This window comes from Corvus hawaiiensis, chromosome 7, assembly GCF_020740725.1.
Source record: "Corvus hawaiiensis isolate bCorHaw1 chromosome 7, bCorHaw1.pri.cur, whole genome shotgun sequence".
Lineage (NCBI taxonomy): Eukaryota > Metazoa > Chordata > Aves > Passeriformes > Corvidae > Corvus > Corvus hawaiiensis.
Window position 1 is genome coordinate 15,675,179 of NC_063219.1, and position 24,971 is coordinate 15,700,149.

At 41.2% G+C, this 24,971-nt stretch overlaps 1 protein-coding gene across 6 annotated transcripts in view; it reads left to right on the forward strand.

The window, feature by feature from the left end:
- The window catches only part of PIKFYVE (phosphoinositide kinase, FYVE-type zinc finger containing), a 65,907-nt gene that overhangs the window by 761 nt on the left and 40,175 nt on the right, over positions 1–24,971 (forward strand). For 3 of the 6 annotated variants that reach the window (XM_048309182.1, XM_048309179.1, XM_048309180.1), the window contains exons 2-10: positions 2,496–2,677; positions 4,148–4,327; positions 10,604–10,722; positions 12,824–12,995; positions 13,693–13,900; positions 16,286–16,375; positions 19,566–19,704; positions 22,304–22,461; positions 23,263–23,374. In XM_048309182.1, the coding sequence (XP_048165139.1) occupies positions 2,506–2,677; positions 4,148–4,327; positions 10,604–10,722; positions 12,824–12,995; positions 13,693–13,900; positions 16,286–16,375; positions 19,566–19,704; positions 22,304–22,461; positions 23,263–23,374 (1,350 nt within the window). In that variant the 5' untranslated portion in view covers positions 2,496–2,505. Of the gene's footprint in view, positions 1–162; positions 345–2,495; positions 2,678–4,147; positions 4,328–9,679; positions 9,766–10,603; positions 10,723–12,823; positions 12,996–13,692; positions 13,901–16,285; positions 16,376–19,565; positions 19,705–22,303; positions 22,462–23,262; positions 23,375–24,971 lie in introns of those variants that run through there. The other 3 variants (XM_048309181.1, XM_048309183.1, XM_048309184.1) reach the window with 3 other exon arrangements.

The following is a 24,971-nucleotide window of genomic DNA, read 5'->3' on the forward strand; positions in this document are numbered from 1 at the left end:
TCTCCGGGTCTGCCATCCCAGGCAGGGGAAGGCAGCGGTGTTCCCTTCACAGAGGGGAGGGCAAAGCAGCTGGCTCCTGCGCGGAGGTTGGAAGTGAAGCGTGTGTGTCACGCAGTTGTGTTTAAATTGCGGGTGTTTTTGCACCCGGGGTGTGTTATCCAGGTGCCCGGGAGTAGCGTCTGTGTAAGAAGGAGTGGTCGTATCCTTCTGGCACTGAGCAGTTGTGGTCGGTTTTGTGGGACGCTCTGGATGCAACAGCAGTACGTGTGAGGAGGCTCACAGCCACCCTCGTACTCCGTATTTGATCGGTGATGAGTTGGTGATTGCTGAAGCTGCAGCTTCAGGTGGGTTCAGATACATTCCCCGTGACTGTTGGGGAGGATCCTGAGAGGAATGTACTCTGGTTTTCTGGTTGTTGACCGATATGTGTACCTTGCTTTCTCATTTCCCATATTACACAAATAAGTGACTGTTTCTTACGGTGGGGTGGAGGGGATTATTTTCCCTATAGGGGTCAACTAAAGCGTAGAAAGGCTGATAGACTCCACTGCTACTGTATTGTACAGCACAGAAAATCCAGGTATTTTTGGAGCTAATGCCAGGTATAATGCTATTCTTTTCAATCGTTTTAGTTAGGCCAGTACTGCTGTGACAGAACCAGTTATTATGGGTTTTTTCCTCCCTTGAAACTAAAGTTTTTATTTTTCTATGATCACATATATCTATTTAATGCAAGTTCAGAGACTTGCTTGTAAGTCTTCTCTTGCCAGGCTATAGTCAGTTGCTGAATAATGAACGTAGTTTCCTATAAAACTGGTTGACTTCAAAGAGGTATTTTTAATGTGGTAGCATGTGTGAAGGTACACCGTTCTTGTATGTTCAACATTTAAAAAGTAAACTATTGGTTGCCTTAAGATTGAAGAAACAATTCCAAATTTACCTGAAGATGTGTTTTTCAAGGAAAGCCTTCCATGAACTCTGGTGTTTAAGTATGTTTAAATCACCTGTTTGAATAATACTGCTGAAATGAACAACCACAAAACATACCTGACTTACAGGGGAGAGGGATGTGGAAGACTAAGACTCAGACTTACATGAAGAACCTGACCAAAGTTTCTCCTGAAACTTAGTAAATGATGCCTCTCTGCTTTCTTTCCTGAGGATATGTGAATAGCAAAAGAAGCTCTGAGCTGAAGGTGCTTACTATACAGAGCAACAAGCAGAAGTCCACTGAGAAGTCATGTGAATGACTTGCAGATATCATCTCTTCAGCATTCTTTGTAGGAGTAGTCAAAGCTTGCCACATGAGCTGCATGCAGCTTGTTAGCACTTTCAGTGTCACTTGCTGATCACGTTGATTTTCTCTGGACTGCACAGATTTCTTTTGGTGTGGCTTTTTAGAACTTGGAAGAAAATATTCTAGTCAGCAATATATGCCTGTAAGTTCTAGGGAACAGTTGTTGGGACTGGAAATTGTTATTTCATGGAGAAGTGTGTATCAGCTGCTAAGCAGGAAGTAGGCTCACACGGGGTTTTGATCCTTAGCACAGGTAAAAATCAGCCATCACTCATAGGTTCCATCAGCTCCCTGGGTTCCTGTACTGTCAAACATTTCACTAAGTCTTGCTTAGACAAAGGTGGTAAGCACCTTAGCCTAGCAGGCTAGAAGTGCAGGCTGAGTGAGGTGTTGTGAAAGAAATTGGGTGTCTGTTCAGCTTAAAAAGCATGGGCTGGGGAAAAGTATGACTCTTGGCTCTATGGAAGCTTTGATACACAGAAAATAGGGTTTACAAGTATGGCTTCTCCTAATACAGAAAGTGGTTTGGGGTCTTTGTTTGTTTTTCCTTAATGTAGCTGCTCTTGAAAACAAGGAAGTTTGGAGGTGTTAGATTTGACAACAAGTAAATTGCAGTTTGGGTTGCTTCCGTGGTAACTTGCACAAGGGTCTGTATTGTAATGCAGAGGGGAGGGAAATAGTTTCCCACCGAACTTAATCTTTCAGTCCTGCTTTTGTTTGTAGTTCATTTTACTTCTCATTCTGAAGTTAACCTGCCCAAACAACAAGTCTGCTTTGTGCTTGCTCAGGCATGCCTGTTTTCAGTTTTCAGTTACAAGGGCTGCAGAAGTCACAACATTAGGAGAAGAGCTGTCTAACTTCTTCGTGATATGCACGCAGAGTATCCATTTGAAAACTTCAAGTTCCCATAAACCTCAACTGGAGTGTGTCATCAGTGTAGTGGTTGTTTACTTTGTTGCTCTGGATGTTTAATTAGGCACTGTGAATTGTCCTCTGCAGGGATGCCACTCTCTTGTCAGTGGCTAGGCAGGGGCATGGGCTCCTCTGGCACTCTTGATCTGTGCTAGTAGCAGATGCCTACGGTCAGTTGGGTGAATGTCTCTCCTCTCGGATCTAACGAGACACCTCCTGTTCAGAAGACTGAAGAGGTTCTGTTTCAGCACCCCATGTGTAATGTGTGTTGCTGACCTCTTTCCAGAGCACGTGAAATGGCTGCAGATGACAAACGGTCTCCCACATTGGACTCTACCAGTGATCTACCTCGTTCTCCCAGCAGTCCGTCTCATCTCACTCACTTCAAACCCCTGACTCCTGACCAGGATGAGCCTCCTTTTAAATCAGCTTACAGTTCTTTTGTAAATCTCTTCCGTTTCAGCAAAGGTAAGTGCTGGGGGGAGCTGTGTGCATTGGTTGTGCATGCCCTTTGCTGCTTGTAAAAGTACCTCTGAACATAGGAGCATAGTGTCAAAGGGCTGAGGTTAGTTCTTTTGTGAGAGATGTTGCATCTTCGTTTTGGGTGACATAGTAGAGCTTTATTATGAGAGAAGATAGCCAGCTTCTTACAGCTGGAAATCTGTGGCTGCACATGAAAGTCAAAGACAAGCCAGTTAGCAGATAATATTGTATAGATTCTTAGCTTGACATCAGAATTTCCTTTGTCTGTATGAATTTTTTTGGCTGAAAGTAGGAGTAATCCTCTGCCAACCTCTATGAGCAAAATGTGTGCTTGTCCTTCCAGTGCAAGTTCTTACTTCAGACTTCATCCATCCCTCACCTTCCTGTGCCTCTTGTACCTGCCGCCGGGTGACAGCTGAACTGCAGTAAAGCAGGAAGTGCACACTTAATTTGCATGGCTTTGCATCAAGAACTCTGAAGTGTTGTGAAAGTTTTGTATATTAAAAAATATTGCTTGATTTTGGCCTGTGTCTTGAAATACATTCTCAGTAGGCAAACTCTAAAAGAACTGTGTGAGTTCCTTTTTGTTTCAAAGAAATATCCTGCAGAGAGTGGTGAACGAAAGCACCTGGGTTTTGTGCAAAATCTGTGTATCCCTTCACTGGAGATGGCACGCTGGTCAGCTGCTTTTGTTTAGTCTGTTCATTATCCAGCTCTGCTAAGCATACTTCAGCAATGTTTGGGCTGGGGGAAAAGGGCCAAGACAGCTTTTTGCTTAAGCAAATGGATCTGTTCAGACTCTTCTTATGAAAAATGAAAAATTAATTACTTGGTATGGCTGCTATTAGTTTGCATAGTAGAGGAGCACCTGTCATTGCTAATTTATTGAAAGTAGCATAAAATGTGATCAATATTGGCTTCACTTGTTTGTTTCTGACAAATGTAGCTGGAGTCAGCAAAGTCTTATGTTGAGTGAATGGGAAAACAACCTTGAAATAACACATGAAATGTGCATCTTACTGGAATCAATGAGAACCTGTCTATACTTGATCTGCTGATGGAAATTAAAGGCTGTGGTAACTTTAATGTGACCTCAGTACTGGCTTGTAAAATAACTGAAAAACTCTTTTTCAAGGTGGAAGCTGATAGTCAAGTACAGCTATTCTATTTAGCAAGAATAATTCATGTTCATATTCAAGAATAATTTGTCAGGGTTTTTTTTTTTTTTGACACTTTTCACAGTAGGGAATTTCTGAAATAGTCTGAGCCTTGAAGACAGCCTACTGTCCTGTTTCCATGATGTGTATGTACTTTTAAAACTAAAAATTAATTTGTTTTGTTTAATCATTATCCAAAACAGCTGTTTGTGAGTTTTTTTCCCCTTAGCTTTGCATGCACTGCTGGATTTCTTTATCATGTCTGAACAGTTGGTTTCTTGCTCTTTGTCACCTCCAGATGATGGCAGGCTTTCATCCCCGGCAGAGAAAGCAGAGGCAGGACAGAGTGTTCCACAAGCTTTGAGTGGTGGCTGGTCCAGTCCTCAGCATCCCACAAGGGCTCAGTCTCTGAGATCACCAATTCCTTACAAAAAACAACTGACTGGTGAGCTTCAAAGAAGATCCTCTGCAACTCTGGGTAATTTCAGCTCTTTGTTCTATAAGGCACTGTTGTACTAGCCAGGATACTTCAGGGTGAGATGGAAGGATGTGACCAAAGGTTCATTGAGTGTCTAGATTCATAGCAGAATTTAGTATCAGGCTACACTGCTTCTGTTAGTGAGGTTGCACTTTAACCTCATAAACATATTCCTCCACCCTTCTTGGTGTTCCAGCAAGACAACTTCTTGTTGGGGCTCTGCTCGTTCAATTGGAAAACAATCTGGAACTGAAGAGGCTGCTAAAACACATCCAATGTTTTAAAGTCACTTGAACTTTGATCCTGAATATTTCTGCTTTATCTTGAGATACTACAGTTTCTTAACATCTACATGCTAACTCTAGTGCTTAGTCTGGATGAATTTGATGTTTGTGTCTTCAAGGGAGTTGTAAATGAAGGTTTTGGTTGTAGTTGTTTTGACGAGAATTGAATAGGAAGTTGTGCTTAAGATTTTTTTTTTTTTTAAATTTAGTCCTGTCTAACCTTGAAGCTATTGCTAGATGCTGTACTGAATCTTTTAGCTGGAATGTGAATTGATTGTGGTTTCTAAGGTGCAACTGTGTAATGGCTATGAAGATCTGGAAGAGCTAGGAAGTAGATTGCAGGGTTCCCTCTTGAGATCTGTCTGGTTACTGTTGTCTGTTAGTGATAGCCTTGAGGAAACTGCTAAACTGGGTAAGTCTTGTGAAAGACAGTATTTCCAAGAGTGTGGTACCTAGTGCAAACAATCAGATCCTAAATATTGTTCATGTGTATAGGATTTTTAGAAAGAGGTGTAGTTTTGGTAGCCAGGCAAAAGTCTAGTACAGATAACTAGCATTTTTATCTAAGTCATTTGCATGTTTAATTAAACATGTTCATCATCTTCCTCCTTGCCCTCTAGTACTGTTTAATCTATTTAGTTGTACTTCTTCCAACAAACCAGTTAAGGTTTGAGGTTTTTGTTTTGATTTGTTTGCTTGGGCTCTTTTTAAAGAACTTTCTCAAATGTTCCAAGAATGGCTATGTGCTCTTGGCTGATAAGCCCATCTACTTTTTCTTGGTACCTCTTATAAATCACTTGGAAATTGCCTGGGGATTAGATGTTAGAAACCTTCCGGTGAGGTATGTTGTTCGATGCTCAGAAGGCAGAAATAATCTTGCTGTTTGATTTCCACTGGGATTAATCAACCAGGGAATAAGACTTAGTTTAACGTGTGTGTGAGGAACTGCTGCTGTATTATTCCATATAGGAATTTCTTTTCAGGACCTCCATTCATATCTCTGGGTTTGGATGCAAGTATGCTTAGACAAAAGTGATGATGAATCAGCCTGTAAAGAAGTAAAGTTAGACCAAACAGGAATTGCTGGTCACTTTTGGAAGAGATTTCTGTGATTAGTGTGTGGTGAGTGGCCTGACTTGCTGCTGAGTATTTTCCCCCAAATAACCTTGGTGCTGTAACAAACATGAGCTCTGTGTAACGCATGTAAAAGTGTACTGGATTGGTGAGAAGGTTTTGGGGGAGTTTTTTAGGCCATCTCTCTTTATTTGAAGAGGGGGAAAAATACTTGCATTGTCCTTCTCTAAAAATCAGGCATTGGGTTTTTTTGAAGCAAACTTCAGAAAATTATTTTTCTTTCCTTTTTTTACCTTAAAAGGTGCTGAATAATCAGGTCTTTGAGGATTTCTGAACACTGAGTAGCAGAGAATTTTACTTCTGCTATTGCAGCTGATGCTGGGCTGCACAAATAATCTTAGAAATTATTATAATGTCTAAATAATGAAAAGTGGGAAAATAAATGATGGGATTTACATAAACATCTAGATTGGTAGGTTGGGTCACCCACTGACTTCAGTAACAGCGAGGTGTCTAATCGAGTTGAGTTTTCTTGTAGCCCTGTGTCCGCAGACCTGTAAATGTCTCTCTAGGCTTTGCCATTACTTAGATACTTAATAATGTGGGCAAGTGTAGGCAGAAAAATATATATAAGGCCTTCACAAAGGTCTCTCTAGCCTACTTGATCTTAAATAATGTGTCAAGTTAAGCAAACTGAAAGGAATAAATAAATAAAAGGCTGCTGCCGGTGCCTCTAAATAGTGATGAAATGAAATTGTTCCTGAAGATGCTGACCCTCACCCCTCATCCGTCCATTAGCTTGTAGTGTCTGTGCAGCAGATCTTTTCATTGCTCAGGGACTGTGCTGGCTGACAGCTGCAAGTGCAGAACAATGTGGAGCGATGGTGGCTCTTGTAGGACACTGTCTGGCATGAGACATGTAGGGTTTCAGTTGTGTGCTTCCCTTCAGGACTGCTTACACAAAACATTATAATAGCTCCTTACTGGCTTTTGTGAAAATAGGAGGAGCTGTTGGATGCCTGGCTTTTGTCAGAGATGCTCTGGGGTTTGTGTGGCTCAAGAACCAGTGCTGAGACTCTGCAATCTGAGGGTCGTGTGGCCTCGCTCTTGGGTAGTTTGTTCCGTTGTTGTGTGGAGCTGGTGTCACTGCCAAGTGACTGTGGGCCCAGCTGGTTGTATTGGACCGTGTGTGTCTGTGCTGTCAGATGAGGGCTTTCAAGGTGCTGGATTGAACCAAAATAGTCCCATTATGAGGCTGTTGTCACTGAGATAATGTCACAGCTTGCAAATCCTGTTGGGGAGAACTGGAAATGCTGAGCTGCTGCAGAGGGAGCATGGGTAGTAAAAACACTTCCAGCTTGTTACCCTGTCCCACAGGATAATGCTGTTAATGCTAGACAATTTTAACAGACTGGCAGTAATAGGGAGTGGCAAAGGAGCTTAGCAGGAGAAAGGAATGGCCAATGATTGTATAGGGGGAAGAAGGCCTGAGGAAAACATGTGGGAGCTACTGGAAGTCATTGTGGAGCATGAGTTATTACCAGAGCATCTTTCCTAATCAAAAAGATTTTGGAGCATGAAAATGCATGTTGTAAAATGAAACAAAGGACATTTTCCCTACTTTTTGTGGTAATACTTTTTATAGCAGTGACTTGGGGAAGACATGATGTTTGAACTGTGGTAATGAACTTGAATATGAAATTTTATGCTGTGGCAGTGAGTAATTAGAAAGCAATTTGTGTTGTTTTGTATTAGCAAAACTGTGGCATCTCTGGCAGGGGTACTTTTTTGTTGTTGAAACTGTGTGAATATCTACCTCTTGCATTAGTATATGGTCAGTTCTGAAACTCTAGATTGCACCAAAGTAGTTTTTGTGGTGTTTTTTACCTTGTCTTTCACTGTAAAATGAATGCCAAAATACTATATAGTCATGGAAGAAACTCTGTAAAAACATATTTCTGTAATTCAGAGGTTTTTTCCCTAGGTTTTACCAAGGGTCAGCAACCATAAATACATAGAGGAAGGATGAGGTTTACTGATGAAGTAAGTTAACTTTTTTTTTTTTTAGCTGTAGGAGTTAATTTTTAACTTAAGAACAATAAATAAGTTAGAAATAAACCAATTTTGAAGTCTGTATGGAATCCCTTTGGCATTTTCTTGAGGTTTTGTTAAGGGAACATGGAGATGGGAAGGGAATGGATAGAAAAAACCACAATTGCTGCATAAACTGGTATTGCTGAAAAGATGTGTTCCACACTAATTTTTGTGTGGTTATCTTTAAGGCTGAGATGTAGCAATGACAAGCAAAAATTTCTTTCAGTAGCACATACATATATATATATATATGTATATATATATATATATGAAAGCATATATGTAATAGCATAAGAAATTTGGGGCTGTTCAGCCTAGGGAAGAGAAGGTTGCCTGGAGACCTCATAGGAATCTTCCAGTATCTGAAGGGGGCCTAAAGAAAAGCCAGAGAGGAACTCTGTCAGGAACTGTAGTGACAGGACAAGGAGTCATCGATACAAATTGAAAGAGGGGAAGTTTAGGCTAGACAGGCAGAAGAAATTCTTAGCTGTGAGGCACTGGAACAGGTTGCCCTGGGAGTTTGTTGATGGCCCAGCCCTGGCACTGTTCAAAACCAGGTTGGACAAGGCTGGAGCATTCTGTGTCCCTCCCATGGCAGTGGGGGTTGGGACTAGATGATTTTTAAGGTCTTTCCAACCCCTTAATGTTCTATGATTTGGTGATATACTGAGTTTGCCGCTTCAGAAGCGCCAAAAAGGCTTACCACTACTTTGATGTGTAAGTGTGGTCAACCCTCTTGAGATCAAATCAAAAGGAGATATGAAAACTCTTCAGAAGTACTACTGATGGCAGCTGGCATGATTACCTGGGCAAAGCAAGAACAACACTCTGAGGGTTTCTGTGTTTGTGGAACAGAACATGAGTTTTGTAGATTTATTGGTGAAGTGAGAAAATACAGTTGCAACACTGGGAATGTATATATCTATAAATCACGTGTGCATTAGCTGACAAAATGGCTGTGGTACTTGCAATAATGCAGTTTGGACCAGGGGTAAGAGTTAACCTAAGATTGATACATGGGAATTCTTTTTGAAGGATGGCATTTTAGACAGTGTTTTCTTTACTGCAGGAATGATAACTTCTTACGTTCTTGCTGTACAGTGTGTTTTTCCTCTGAAAGGGAGAAATCTCATGATTGAGAAGGGAAAGAACTAACTGAATTTTAATCTGAGTATCAGTCAGCTTCTCTGGTATAAACAGGTTGGCCATGTGCTGCTACTGCTGGTGGCATGTTTTTTCTTATGTAGATGACATCCTTCTGACATTGTTTTATGTAACAGAGAAAAGGGCATTTAACTAACAAGAACCAGTGTGGAGTTACGTGTGGCGTTTGTTTAATGCTGTGTATGTTTGTATTTTGGGAATCGCTTGCCTGACAAGATTTGTTGGAATTATCTGGTAATTCTTTGAATTGGAAGCAACATTCCTGGGAAGGAGATACTCTTGAATTCAGAGGGAGTACCCGGAAGTAAACGCAGCATAGATCTTGTGATAGAAGTAAGGAGGAGCTAGAGGTTTCTCTGGTATTATCAATGTCTTCTTGAAATATGAAAGTCCCTTTAATCATATTCAACTTTGTACTGCTGAAAAGTCTGTTTGATTTTTAAAAAGAAATCAATTCCAAGTGGCTAGTTACAGAAATGGGTTTCTTTTCTTGAAAAGAAAAATGTTGTGCATTCTTTGTTGTACATAGCAGCTATGTGTGGGCTGATTGACTAAAAATACATACTAGGAAGCTGAAGAGGAGGCACGGAACCCACGGTTTTAGTCACATTACAGGGAGTGTTTTTGGTCTGCTGCACGCGAAGCAGTAGCATAGCTGTTACTGCACAGCAACAGTTAACAGGCTTCAGGCAGAGCTGTCAGCTTTATTCCTGCTGACATCAGGGATAGCTCAGGCAGTAAACAGAAAGCAGCCATGTCTGTTCTTCCTGTACTAGGGGCAAGCTAAATAAAACATTAGTCAGATGGAGAGCAACGAGGATGGTAAGAAACTTTAAACTATTCAGAAAGTTGTTGATCTAGGAAAGAGATTCTGAAAATGTTTAAATGTTTAGGTAAATAGAGAACTGTGTTTTCAAATCTTTCTGGAGAGAAGGAGCCTATTTGTAACTTGTTCAGCAATGCTCCAAAGTAATGAAGCATTTTATAGGAAAGAAATTGGCTGCATTACATTTTTATTCAGGAGTCTCTTTGCTATAGTTAATCAAGAATGACTGTATAAGTTCTCAACAACCTGATGTTTTTCTTAGAAAAAAACCAAACCAACAACAAAAAAAAGCAAACCCAAACCCCTCAAAAATGTGAACTTCTGAATGTATTTTATTCTGAGTTACTGTTTTTAATAGAAACTGAGCAATGGTGCCCTGATGTTTGCTGTAGTCATTTATAAATAAGTTCAGGTTAAAGCATTGACTTGTACTAGTCCTAGAATGAATATGTGTATTGTAGCAATTATTTAGTAAGTATTAGTATCCTAGAGGACATTTTAAAAATGAGACTTCAGGGCTTTGTAAAAGACTACTACAAGCTTCATATAGTAGGTTGAAAATCACTTCTTTAAAAGATGTTTTCATTCTCAGAGAACTTTAATGGCTTCTTGTAAACACAGAGGGTGGTATTTAAAATGTCAGTCAAAGCAAGCTATCTGGCATCAGAAGGTCCACTGGGGGGAAAAGAATGCAAGGGCAAGAAGTGATACACATTGTAACTTTGTAAAATGTATATGTATGTGAATGTTCTTCCCTCTAATGGGGCTTTGTGTTGTGATGTGAATGCTGATGTATCATGGAAGAAATGAATATTGCTCTCCCTTCCCTTCCAGATAATCGAAGGAAAGTAGAACCACCTCTTGGAGGTCATGATCCTCGAACTGCAGTTCAGTTAAGAAGCCTCAGCACTGTTTTAAAACGCCTCAAGGAAATAATGGAGGGGAAGAGCCAGGTACTTCTTTTGAAGGATTTGTAGGCCAAACCATCTAGAAAATGAACTCTTTACTGGGCTTCTCTGAGCTTTGTTTTTAGATACACCATGGGAATTTTTTTTCCGTATATTTGAAAGATGAGTGAATAAACTCAAAAAGCGTTGTGTGGATGCAGGGAAAACAATTTCATTTGATGCCGACCTTTGAGTTGCCAAACATCTGTCATATTGTGGGAGTCAATCATTGCATTTACTTGGCTTCTTGTGCTGGGACCAGATGCTCTCTTTTTAGACTCCTTCCCACTTCTCTGTTACCCAATCTAGTGAAAAAAAAAACCCTGATAGTTTTCTCCCTAGAAGGCTGACCATGGGCAGGTGAAACACATTAACACAAATAGTAATGAGAATAGTCACAAATAGTAATGAGAATTCCCAGAATGGCTTAAATCTGCTACTTACTGTGGTATTGATTAGTCGGCAATATTTACTTGAAAGGCTTGCCCTGTTAATCAGTTTTGATTTAGATAGACAAAGGTCTGGTGGTTGCTACTGAATTGCTGGTTTCACCTCCATCTGCTGAGTTGGACCATACCTTTAAGAAGAGGATCTAGTTGAGAAAAGAATCCACAACTATTTATAAGTGAGGGTATAAATAGCTGTGTCTGTGAGCAAGACATGAACAGGCAAAAGTACATTTAATTAAACTTGTAGAGGAAGAAAAAGGCTTTTGGCTTGATAGCTTTTATAGGTAGACTTGCAGTGAACTTACTTAGCTTCCAGTGCTATTCTGCTTGTAAGAACAATCTTGCTTTGATAGAAAGGGCAAGATTTTTGAGAGTGAAGCAGAAGCCTTTCATGAATGAATATGACCAGGGCTTTCCCTGCTTGAAGCTTAGTGTTAATTTTAAAAATTTCTAGATTCTCTAAAACTAGATTGTCTTGAGCAGTCTTCAACTTCTTTCTGTGTGGGTTTTCTTGGGTGAGGACAGTATGAAAGCGTTGTGTTGTTGATCATAACTGCTTTGGTCTCAAAATTGGTCTAGTAGCTGTGTCAAACTTTACTTTGTGAATATCCACAAATAAATCACAATGTAAGATAAAACCCAATGGGTTTTTTTGATTATGTGAAAATGAGAGCATGGATCGCCTTTCTTTAGCGATTGTTTTGAGAAAATACTTGCAGCAGTTTCTCTTCCTAAGAAAAACCTGGAGCATTCAGTCCCTCTGAAAAGGCTTATTGCCAGAACTGAACTCTAGCAAAGAGCGTTTCACAGCCAGGGCTGTCATGTGACCATTAGCAGTTGTCTCCATCCATGGAAGTTGCAGCTGGTGTGCTCAGAATCACAACTGAGAGTTTGTCTTGCTCTATAGCTTCAACACCAAATGGAAGTTTTAGCTCTCTGTTTTTAAGATGATGTTTTTCCTGTGGCTATACCAGTGCTGTAAATTAATATACATTGTTGCCTGCTGAATGTGAATTTCAGTTTTCTTCACATAGCAGTTAACCTGGAGTTTTGAAACAAGATCAGTCTGGGAAAGGCTTTTACAACTATTTACTGAAGTATTGAAGAATTCGATTATGTAATAAAACTTTTTACATGCATCTATAATCCTTTCAAAACATATCTCAATATTAGCTGTTGAAATTATCTTCCTGCATTAATAATTTGTCATAACTTGATTTACTCCTAGATAACAGCTTCAACTAATATGTGGTGGGATTTTTTTCTTTTCATTTTTAAAATGTGCTAGTTGAGGGCCTCTCATGTGCTGTGGGCAAATGAGAGGGGAGACCAATCACTACTTCATGTAATTGTTTCTTTTTGACTTTTGTCTACATCGTATGATAGTTTTATTCTGCTTTGCTTCCATCTTGGATCCAGGAGGCAAAGTCCTACTGGATTTATTCTCTTAGTTCAGAGCTCTTAGCCTTCTGATTCCCTGTAAAACCACATGAAAAATCCTTTGTGGGCTTTTGTGCAAGAGTATGTGTATGTGTGCACAGATATGTGAGTATATGAAATTTTCCTTTCCATGAGCACAGTCTACATAGAGTTATGAAACTAAACATGCTTTCTTATTTACAAAAGAAAAAGCTTTTATCTGCTGTCTTCTCTCGTAGGACAGTGACTTGAAGCAGTACTGGATGCCTGACAGCCAGTGCAAGGAATGTTATGACTGTAGCGAGAAGTTCACCACCTTCCGGAGGAGGCACCACTGTCGACTTTGTGGGCAGATCTTCTGTAGTCGATGCTGCAATCAAGAAATCCCTGGAAAATTCATGGGCTACACAGGTAGGGTTTATTTACTGAGAAACAGAACAGTCTCTGTGTGCTCAGATTTGCATCTGAGATCCTGGCATCTGCTAGAAAATGCTGTACAGGTTTGTAGTGGGCTTAAAAATAAGGAAAAAGAATCACAGGACCTACTTCTACCAGTTTCTTTATCAACAATGGGGGATTATGCCATGCCTGCTAATTTTTACCACACTACAAAACAAATACGGCCACTATTTAACAAGGGTGTGCACTACAGAAAGTGTGCTCAAGGAAAAAGTGCTCTTAGTAACAGTAGTTTTAAAAGATGAGCTGCATGTTTTAATTGAGGGTGAGGGGAAAGTCTTTCAAATACCGGTTCCCAAATTCTAGACATCAGCTGGTGTATCATATTTGACTGGCTATTGTTCTGCCATCATTTCAGTGGGCACATGTGTTCTCCCTCCCTCTCTTCCTTCCTCCCTTTTCCTCTCCTTTTCTCTCTTCTCTCTCCTCTTTCACTGATCTTGTGTTATGCATCATCTGCCTTGGAAAAATTCCCTGAGTGTGTAATTACCCAGGGTTTTGCCCTTTAAGAGGGTATGAGAATTAGACTTGCAAAGAGGTTTTGAAACAGAAAATACTTTTGTTTCCACCGCTATACACCTCTGATCCTTTAGGAACAGAGTACTGTTTGTTCCTGTTCACTTACACTCTCTGGTTCCCTTTTCCGTAGGGGATCTCCGAGCCTGCACTTACTGCCGTAAAATAGCCTTAAGCTACGCACACTCCACGGACAGTAACTCCATTGGAGAAGACTTAAATGCCCTGTCAGATTCTGCGTGTTCTGTGTCTGTGCTGGATCCTGGCGAGCCGCGTACACCAGTTGGGAGCCGCAAAGCCAGCCGCAACATCTTCCTGGAGGAGGATCTAACCTGGCAAAGGTAAAGTCAATGGCTTCATGCTGAGCTCCAGAATCTCAACTGTTTTCAGGCTGACAGCTAGAAAAAGGCTGGTGGTTTCCACCTAGGAAGCTTAGATTCCAGCTGCTGTAAAAAGAATCTAATCCTGTGCTTGCATGTAATATTCTTCTCTTCAGGTTGAAATGTGGAAACATTTCTAGTGGAGTTTTAAATTATTTGCAGTTCTTCCTTTAACCTACTGAATTAGTGATTCTGTATCAGTGACAGAGCAGGCTGTTGTCTTTACGGTTTAAAAAGACAACCAAAATCACACCTTGTAACCCCCAGTGTATTGAGAGGCAAGTCAATGTAACATTAGTGCTTCACCTGTCAGGTTTTGAATTGGGCAAGAGAACGTAAGAAATACTCTCTGTGTAGGTAAAAGAGAAGTGATGGAACTAACTGCCTGTTTCAGAAGAATTGGGATTGAAAGGACAGCTATAAAGGTTCTCTAACCTCTTTTCAAAGTATATTTATGCCTGTTGCTCTCAAATGAGGAGATCCTTATTTTTGGACCACGAGTAAAAGAACGCTGTACTTCTCAAGTGCTGTGCAAGTTATTTTTGGAATACCTTGATTTAATTTAATGTTGTGGGGAAGAAGAAATAATTCGGTGTGGCATTTGGGCTCATTTCCCTAAAACAGAAGAACAGGCAGATACAAAACTACTGAGGAGGGCTTGAGTCAGAACCTTTGTTTATCTGAGCAGTAGTGTTAGTGGCATGTGCCCCTCAGCAAATCTCTTCTAATAGTATATAAAAAAGCCTGTCAAACCATTTTCTGTCTTCAGAAAATGCCCTGACTCTTGCTTTGCATGTTGCTTTTTGGAATATGGTGCTCCTATCTGGAAACATGTAAATGATCAGCTGTAGGCCTAAATAAAGGAAAGTACTTCTGGTTTAATGTTATGGTCATTTAAAGTGATTACGTAACAATGCATGGATAAATACTACCAAATTTTGAATTGGGGAATAAGTAGGTGTTCTAAGAATCTTCTCTTCAAATGTACAAAATACTGAAGGTACTGTTAATTTTGTCTTTGGACGTGTTATTAGTATCTTTATAATGACAATTCAGCAGCTTGTAGACATGAACATGTAAAGAAAGTGTTCAAATCTTTATTTTGGGCAGCTTGTAGCTCTCGAAAAATAATTCCTATTGTTGAAAGGCTGATAACTCTGTAATGGAACACTTAGTGTTTTTGGGAGACACTGAGTAAATGGGGGCTTCTTTTGTGTGTGAGAGGAAGAGAGATTTGGGATTAGGTGGTTTAGCAAGATTAACATTTTCTTCAGTGCTTGTTGCCCTTTGCAGTGGGTTACAGTGCTTTTCTTAAATACTGTGTTGGGTAAGTTACTAACTGAGCTTAAGAGATTTAAACTCAAGACACTGAATTTAAATGGTGCCACAATGGGAACTGTCAACTCACAACTTCATAATGGAGCAGAGGTTTTATTCTAATAGTGGCATCTGCATGAGAAATAGTTTGTTTCAGAAGAAAACTTGGGAGTTACCTCTTTCCAAAATAATGTATCTGAGATAAGATGCTGCAAAGCAGCAAGAAAAGCATTTAGGGAGACTGGTGCTGCATGTACTTGTCAGATGTTGCTCTGCTCTTTGAACAGTTGGAACACAGAGTTCCTGCTTTAACTAACTCGAAGAGCCATGTCCTTTAAAAGTGAAGGAGTGGTGTACTCTGGATAAATACAGCTACTCAGGCAAAGCTGCATTGCTTCTCATGAAGATCACTTATCATGCTAGGAGCATTTACTGTGCCAGAGCACTGCCAGTGTGGCTGTATCAGTTGGCCTGTAGTGGCTTACATCTGATACAGTTTTCTAATGGGAATTTCTTTTGATGGTGTTTGAACATCTGCTGTCCTTCCTCCTGGGGTGGAAACAGAAGGAGGGCAAAGGTGATTGTGATTGAGTTAAACAATTACAGAAGGTTCTCAGGCTATCTTGGCAAAAGCTGTCTAGCAGTTGCTATGGAGAGCATTGCTTGGATTGCAAAGATGATACGCTGGGGAGATGGGGGCAATGTGTCTATTGCCAAAGCATCTCATAGCAGCCTGTAAGCAAGAAAGATGTGTAAGAAGGGGAAGCAGGTGGGAAAGCAGGATAATACAAGAAGTAGGAACAGTCTGTATTGCTCAAGACTTGAGTTTGGAAGAAGACAGGAGCACTGTCTTCCAGATGCCATTGGCCTACAGATGGGGAAAGATCTCCCTATTCCCTCGCTGATTTAACAATCACGGCTGTGAGTCTGAGGTAATATGACAATTAACCGTACTTTAATTACAGCTGTTCTGATGCACTGGATGTCACAAATACATCAGACATCTCTATCTTGCTCCTTTCCATGCAGTTTAATTCACCCAGACTCTTCAACTTCCACATTGTCTGCACGCCTTGGGTCTGTCCAGGAGGATGCAGGAAAGTCACCAGCTAGAAACAGGTAAACAAATAATTTCTGAGTATTTTCTGTTCTGGATGCACTCCTAACACACTCTCCACTGTAAAGCCTGTGTTTCTAGGCTTATTTTACTGAATGTTCTGTTTCATGTCTAAAATGGGACAGCTCACTGCCCATCTGGAGTGGTAAGGAGGGACCATTTGTGTACATATTAATGTTAAATGTGCTACTTTTGAGGGACCCGTAGTTTGCTGCTGAGTTGGTCAAGCAGAAGTGGTGGTGAAGAGGACAGGAGGGGAAAGAAGTGGTAAGGGAAGCACAGTTCTGAGGAAGCTGAAGAAAAGGGACTAACACATATTTGGTGATGGGAGACAAAAAGACTCAGGTCATGTAGAAGCAGAGGTACAGTTTTTGTTTATTTGTTTGTGTGTGTTCCCATCTGCTTCCTTTGCTCTTCCATTAAGGATAATCTTGTTTAAATTACCAGGCTTCTTCAGGCTAAAATCCCTCCATAGATCTTTTTGCAAGAGTGTTGGGATGAACTTGAAAGTGTTCATGAGAGCTTTAGTGTGATTTGTGAGTACTTGAGCTTAATCCCGCTAAATAGGCTGGTATTGGAAGAACAAGTAGCTCCCACTTCAAGAGTGCTTCTACTGTGGTGCTGGGTACATGCTTCCCTTATGGTTAAATTAAGGCAATGAAGGTGAGGCAGGGGTGTGAGGAACAGAGCAAAGATAATCCAGATTTCAAAGTTGGAGTCGGGACATTCAGAGATTTCTTTGCATTGGTGTTACAGGAATGCAGAATGTTTAGCAGGTTGGAGGGATCTGGCAGGACCAGCGAAGACTAGGGAATTCAGTTGAGAAGGATGCTGGGTGTGGCTTTTGGAGAGTGGACTGCTTGGAACCTTTATCTTCTGGGTTATGGGGATGGTTAGGAGGAGATGCACACTGACTGTACAGCTGAGACCCAAAGATCTCACCTGGGGGAGTAAAGTACTGGTGAATAAACAAGTACCAAAAATCAATTCTGGGCAAACATGGCAAGGAGTCCAGAATTAGAAGTTCAATGCTAAATGACTGAAGTGACGTCAAGAGATGTCTGAAACCTTGAGGATGGTCTCCTGTTTGAATATATGTCTGTTTTAAAAGGCTTTTGCTGTTTGCTCGAACATGCAGTAGTAGGATGGTTCTGATCTTGATCTGGCAGGCCCAGATTGCTTATTCAAGTTAAATTTTAGCTCTTTTGCTGTTCATGGCCTCACCAAATGTACTTGGTTGTTTGGATGCATGTAATGATAAGGTATAATGTATCTCTATTAAAAATTCTGAACCTTTGGAAAACATGCTGTTGACTTTGGGTTAAGTGATGTTAGCATTTAGATCTTCTCAAAGCAGCTGTAGCCATTTCTTTGAGAGAAGCTGGTGTATTCCTCTTTCTAGATGAGATGAAGCAGAAAAGATACAGGTTGAGTGCATTTAGATGCAGGTAGCAGAACTTACATATTGCTATTTGTTTTCCCTGTGGGTGGGAAATGTTACTTGTTCTCAGTCTTGTTTTTCATGAGGGGGGGAAAACCCCAGCAGAACAGTCAAATGTTGCAAGTAGGGTTCAAACTGCTCCATTGCAGGTCCTTCTAAAGGATAAATGTTTTCATTGCAAAATCTCCCCCTCTGTTTTTAAAAAAGATATATACGATAAAAGCCCAGATAAAAGTGTTGATGATAAAGACAGATATGAAAACTCACTGTTCTAACTTGCTTACACCCAAATAAAAAATCTCTGCTGCTTACGGGTGTGTGACATAGTTTAAGCAACTGTTGCAAAACAACTGGGAGGAGTGCTTAGTTGTGGACTTTCATGTCAGCCTCATCTTGTATGTTAGGATGCTTTCTGTTAAGCTGCGTACCTCTGCCAGTTTTAACTTTGAGAGCATCTGAACAGTACAAGACTGGTAGAGTTTTAGCCTGCTTTGAATGCCTGACAACGACACAAAGCTTTTGCTTATCACTCCTCGAGATGTATGGAAGTAGTGCCAACACAGTGCGTATGACTTGAAAGGACTTAACTAAACCCCTTTATCAACCCAGTATTTCTTCCTCAAAGAGACAGAGGAGAAAAAAGCAGTGATTTTGAGACTGTTGTACCTTCAGTGCTACTTCCTTGCAGTATAAAAGCTGAAATAGGGTGGCATTGCTTTTTTGTGCCTGGGCTGAGCCACATCATCCATTAAGAATTTTTGGGAATCATTGTAGTATGTCTGCTATCCAGTTAGCAAGCTCTCTGAAGTTATGAGTGTTTCATTCCAAAGGCTAGAGGCTGGCAGCTGTTCTCATGACATTGGTGCAAGCCTCTTCAGTCAGTCCAAAACTGGCATTTTGAGTTTTCCTGTTGCTATATGCAGAAGTGTTTTCCATCCTCACTCCTTAGAGTGCTGTTAGCACTGATAACTTCAGTGCATGTTGCTGCTGTGTGATGAGAAGTTGCGCTCTGGTTATTCGGAGTCTCAAGTCTAGTTGTAGATTAATGGAGCAGAAGTTATCTGGAACGTGTATTTGCATTTGTAACTTCGCAATGATAGTTGCAAAATGGTGTGTTTGTGCTGGAGTGCATAGCCAAGATTTCCTAACAGCTGGACTGAGATAAGGGGGATGCTCCATATTGCAGTACAAGGAAGGTTGCCGGCTGGCGTGACCTCCAGCTTCAGAAAATGGTTTAGCCACTCTGGGGAACAAATGCTCAAACTTCAGACTCTGCAAGCTTTCAGCCATGTATTTGAGAGCTGAGGACAAGGAATTTTAAACGGGACAAGGAGAGGCGGAAATCTCAGTGCTCTATTACAGGTATCTGGGTGTTTGCCACCCTTGCTGACGTATGTTTTGCCTCCAAACTGCTGGAGCTTCTGATTACCCAGCATCCCATCTCTTCCCCAGTCTATTTAAATACAGACATATATGAATTGGTGTGCCTAAACTTAGTTCCAACTGCTTCATACAAAGAGCTTTACAGATGTTCGTGCTTACCTTGGCAGTTCCAAAGCAATACACTTGCTTCCAAGGGAGCCTTTCTTCTTCTTTGAAAAGGGAGGAAGCATTAAGCAGTCTGTACTGACAAGAGTAAACAGTGGCACAGGCTTAAGCTGGTTTTTAGTATGTTATAGGATGAATGCCTGCTCTGGTCAAGCACCATGCAATGAACACTTACACTTCAGTTGTTCTGTGTTCCCCTGCAGGTCAGCCAGCATCACTAACCTGTCGCTAGATCGGTCGGGGTCACCCATGGTGCCTGCCTACGAGACGTCGGTCAGCCCCCAGGCCACTCGCACTCATATGAAGGCAGAGACCAGCGAGGACGAGCGCAAAATCCTTCTGGTACCTTTCAGGCTTCTCTTTGCCTTGCTCTGTGAAGACAGTGAAGTTTGCCTTCCTTATGTCATGCAGCAAGAGTATTTTGCTGTCTTTTAAGGCTCTTCTCTAAGCACTCTTACCTGGACCTCTCCTCCAGGTGGAGCAGAGATGGGGAATATTGATGCTGCTTTGGACATTACTATCTCCCTGGAAATAAATCATAGTTTCATGGGGTGTTTGCATACAAATGTTTACAGTTTTAGTCTTGCTAGGTGTGTTATGCAGTGTGGAGTTGGTGTATGATGGCTCTTTGTGAGTTAAACCTGTCATGGTTGCAGCTGTAATGCAGTGACCTGTTTTTGTATTTCTTCAGGTTGAGACTTTCTCTTTCATAGGCCACATAATTGGGAGCTTTAAATGGTTGCTTTGAAATAGTTACACCACAAGGAATAAATTAAAGCTGTTACAGCTTACTGGGCCAAAACATAACTTGGCCCCTTCCTTTGTTTGCAGAATAAGTAAAAGATTTTGTAGAATTTGTAATGACATACTGTTTGAAAGAAAAGTCAATGTGCAATGGTGTTCTGTGTAATCCTATTATCCCTTCCCCACAGGGGCAATGTTGTAGGCTGCAATTACTGTACAAATTTCAGTAAAAAACTGTTTCTTTTCTTAGAGAGAAGGAAAGGGAAGTGTTTCCAACAAAGGAGGCAAAGAAGTTGCAGCAAAGGAAAAGCAGTGTTTTTCACACATTAAAAGATTTGAGATTGCACCCCATTGCCAAGTTAAAATCAGGCTCATTCTGTTTTACCAGGTTCTGCCTGCTGTCAGCAGTATGCATACAAGTGTGCCTGAGGGTGTAGAAACACTAACTCCTGTTTAGTTGCAAAATGCCTTTCCAAGTTGCTCTGTAAATGGATAACCACATGAGGGAGAAACATGTTTAAGGCACGTCTTTATACCACCCTGCTTCATGCAGGTATGTTAATGCAGGAAAAAGGAAATTCAAACCTCTGTGAATGCAACTTGAAGCAATATGTTCAAGTCCCAGTGCATTTCAGCTTCACATTGTTTAATTTTTTGCCCATTTTCTTTCTTGAGGAAGAAGAGGACTGGTAGTATTTTGTTCATGTAAGAGCAGAAGACAGTGTCAATTAATGCAGGATTTTCTATGCATTCCCACTGTTCGTTTAATGCCCTTACCGTGTGGAGTTAACCCTATATCACAAGTTAATTTAAAGCTTAAGCTAGTCCATTCAGAAGACTAATGAACTTTGTTCATGAAATAAAGGTAGGGGAGGTTGTACATATGCTGGGATAAGCACATACTTCAGTGAACTAGAGGTCAAAATCCTTGAGTTGAAAGGATTTGCTTTGTTCTGCCAATTTGTTCAGTGTACTGTATTCACTAGTTCAAGACAGCTGAACTGTGGAGACTCCAGTTGCATCAAATTGTGTGATCTTACCATGTTCTGTTACTGATCGATTTGACTCTGTACCTGGTATGGAAGGAGAGCTGCTGATGTTCGTTTTAGGGTGGTACAAAGGCCAGCTAGAACTGAAAGCAGAAAGCCAGTCCAGTGATAAAAGTGGAGCAAAACTTCTGGGCCTCAGGGCACCCTCTGGAAAGTGCAATAATGTGAGTCTGACAGTTAACTGGAAAGCTGAAACCAGTTAAAATTTAGTTAAAGTTCTGTTACACAGAAATAGAACAAATGAGGCATTTGAGAGAGGGAGCTGCAGCATCTCTTCTCCACACCCTGAGGTGGTGTGCTGCTTGCTCAAAATAATCCCAGATTCCAGTTTCCACCTGCAATAATGGCTTGTGCTGTGCTAAGTCAGGGCACATATGGGAAGGCAGAAAGGGCCAGGTGCAGAGAGACAGCTCAGTTTGGGTGGACTACAGCCTACAGAAAAGTTGGCATACATGTTTAACAGGCTCCAAAATAAGTTCTAGGTATAGGCTGAAGTGTTCCAAGTGGTGAGGGGAAGAGAATCACAGATTCAAAAATGGTTAATTGAGTTAGGAGGAATACACATTTTTTTTGTTAGTGGCCAAAGCTACCAGCATCTAAAAAAGCCTTGATAATGGACAATATGAAAACAGATCCTCAATAAGAGATGCTATCCTGGCACTGGGCATTGCTGTGTTAAGTACTTGCTTTATATCTGGTCTTGATATTGGACTAGTGTGTTTCACAATGCCTGGGTTGAGCACAGATAATACAGAAAAATGTTCTTGCCAAGGATGAGTTTTCACTGTCCTCTGTTTGCTCATGTCTCCTGAGTTTAGGAATAGGGTGCAAGAGGGCAGTAGTGAGGGCATAAGTATCTTGCTGGTGGTACAAAATACTGCCACATCAGAGCCCCCTTATCTCTAAGGGTACCCACTTTGGTTTTTTGTTGTTCTGAACTGGATATAAATGGAAGGAAATAAGGAGCTGATTTCGTATGTTTGCTATTTCTGTTTGTACCTTTGCGTAGGTTGTGCAGAATGGCTTAGATTCTGTGCTTGTTTGTGGAGGAATTTTGATCTAGAAGGTGATCTGAAGGCCTGTGTTGATGCCCTTGGAACCAGTGCTAAGATTAGACTGGTAATTAACTTGCACATCTCCCTGTCCAGGACTCAGTCCAGCTGAAAGATCTGTGGAAGAAAATCTGCCATCATAACAGTGGCATGGAATTTCAAGACCATCGCTACTGGCTGCGGACACATCCCAACTGTGTTGTGGGAAAAGAGCTGGTCAACTGGCTCATGAGAAATGGGCACATAACCACAAGGTAATCCTGGTGCTTTAGGACAACAGGTGTCCTCTGTCTGTGTGAGAGGAGGTTGTGAGTTTGAGCTGATATAGGGTACCTGGGACTGCAGAGAGAGGCTTCTTTTCAGAGAGATGAGAGAAAATTCAAATCTCTTCTTTACTGCCTACCAGAGCAGGTCGCATTTTGACTCCACGTGGCCCAAAACAACAGGGCACAGGAGACTGTCCGGTTTGGAAACCAGTATGGGAGGTAGCTTAAGGGACAAATATTACTCACTTGGAGAACAGTGAGAGTATTACAAAGGTTGTCCAAAAATGTTCACTGGTACTCCAAAGAGCAAGTCTGCCTCTGGCATCAGAGATCACTAATAGTGTTTGATAGCTACACTAGCTAGTGTTTGATGGCAGACTCTTAATTGTATAGGTGAATATAAACAATCTTGTGTATTTAACTATGTGAAAATGGGATAAAACCGAGACGGTTCTTAAGTGTAGAGCAACAGTCCTCCCTCAGAGATGATCAGTATACATAAGTTAACAATATTGGAGGAGCACAAACAATATGTCCTAATCATATGTTGGACACCTCAGCTGAGTTCAGAATACTGGCAGTCTCTTTATTTAGCTCCATGCTTGAACTAGTACACTGTGCTGCCTCACTGCAGTATTTTAAATAGTGTCGTGTAAACATGGGAATGGAATACTGACAGGTCAAATAGTGCATAGCAAATGACTCTTCTCTTTTGTAGTATGCTTATATCATAAACCATATGTGTTTAGAACAAGACTTAGAAGACCATCTCTGTTCTTATACTTCCAGGGTCCAGGCCATTGCAATAGGACAGGCGCTGGTTGATGGACGTTGGCTGGAATGTGTCAGTCATCATGATCAGCTCTTCAGAGATGAATATGCTCTCTACAGACCGTTGCAGGTAAAAGAAGTAGGAAAGCTGAAAGATGTTCTTCCTGTATTTGACTGCTGACTGGAATCTTTCTAATCCTGTTCTCAACAGCTGTAGTATGTTTTCTAAATCAGGTCTCCTGTACAGAAAATAGAGTGGCCAGGCCTTTTTCCTTAGGGGGTTGAAGGCTGAGGTAGTTTCATTTGCCCAGAAGGCTTTGGGCTGTCCTCTGTGGAGAATGAGTTGTTACCTGTGGTGCTTCCTGAAGTGAAGGAAAGAGTCTTCAGAGGCCAGGCCTCTCATGGTGGACATCTTCCACCAGAGGCCTCAAGATGGCACAGTCTGTGCTTGTGGCAGCTATGTTGTCATGTGCAGAATTTAGAACCTGTGTGCACTTACTGGTGGTGGAGATACAATGGTGATCTTCTGTTTCAAGATTCCTTTAAAAAAAATTCTAAATGGATATTTTAGGTATATTGTATTGGTAACCTTCTTTTGATCTCCAGAGATGGCAGTAATACCTTAGCCACGTGATCCAAGTTTGGGATGGGGTCTTTGTCATACCTCTCAGACAGGACTAGTTACCTGAGGGGAAGCAGGAACTAGTGACCAGAGATTCTGTCCTACCATACTTCACTGGAATCAAATGTGCTGAGGGGTAAGAGCCGTCACTGGCCTGAGGGGTTGTATTGGTTTTTTTAGCTTGAACAACATATCTCTGTAGCCTCTCTTAACTGAAAGCATTCAGTTGAGAGTCTTTCATGTTCTGCAGCTTCTTAGAATGAGGAATGGCTCAGCTGTCCCATGGGCTTCAGTTAGAAAGCTTAGAGCCATTAGCATTTGTCTTCCTCATGCATTTCAGCTCTTGGACACAGTCATATGGCTTCCATTGAGATTGCTCTGGGGTTCATCTGGTACCTCAGCTAGTCAGCGCTCTCAGTTCCCTGGTAAAAGCTTGCCCTTAACTAGCAAGTGCTTATGCATCCCTATTTGTAACTATTTTTAAGGTGCCTATATTATTATATGTTTAAAGCCAATTCATGTTCTAATCAACTGAAAGCACTGTCTGATCTCCATTCTTCTGGACAAGAGTCAGGAGAAGTGGTGGTGTTGACTCAGTTGCTTGCTGCACTCATTGTAGCCAAAGGCAAGATAATGATAACTTCATTTTGAGGTACCTGGAGGCATCAGGATGGCTGATAGAAATTACTTAGATACTCTCCAAGTATCTCAAGACTGGCAATCTGGCCAGTCTTTGCTTTGACACAGTAGGCCCAGCTAGAGCCCATCTTGGATTGAAACTCTTGGGCCTACGTTGGTCAGTCAAAGAATTGCTCCAGTAACTTAGAAACAGGCTCCACCAAAAGCTGCGTGTGTTGGTTTCTGGGCAAAGGATACAGCTGTCACCTACCCTGGCTGGAGAAAGCAAGCTTTCAAAGCTGCTTAATTGGATGTGATGACAATGTGAAAATTGTGCTGTATAATAAACTTGTCTTTACTACCACTTAGTCACAACTTGTTTAGAAGCAGAGTGTAGACAAAGACTAAGCATCTGGGGATTGTAAACATTTGTTTCTTGTCCCAAAGAGTTCCTACTTCATGCTAAAGGGGTGACTCTGTGACTAAC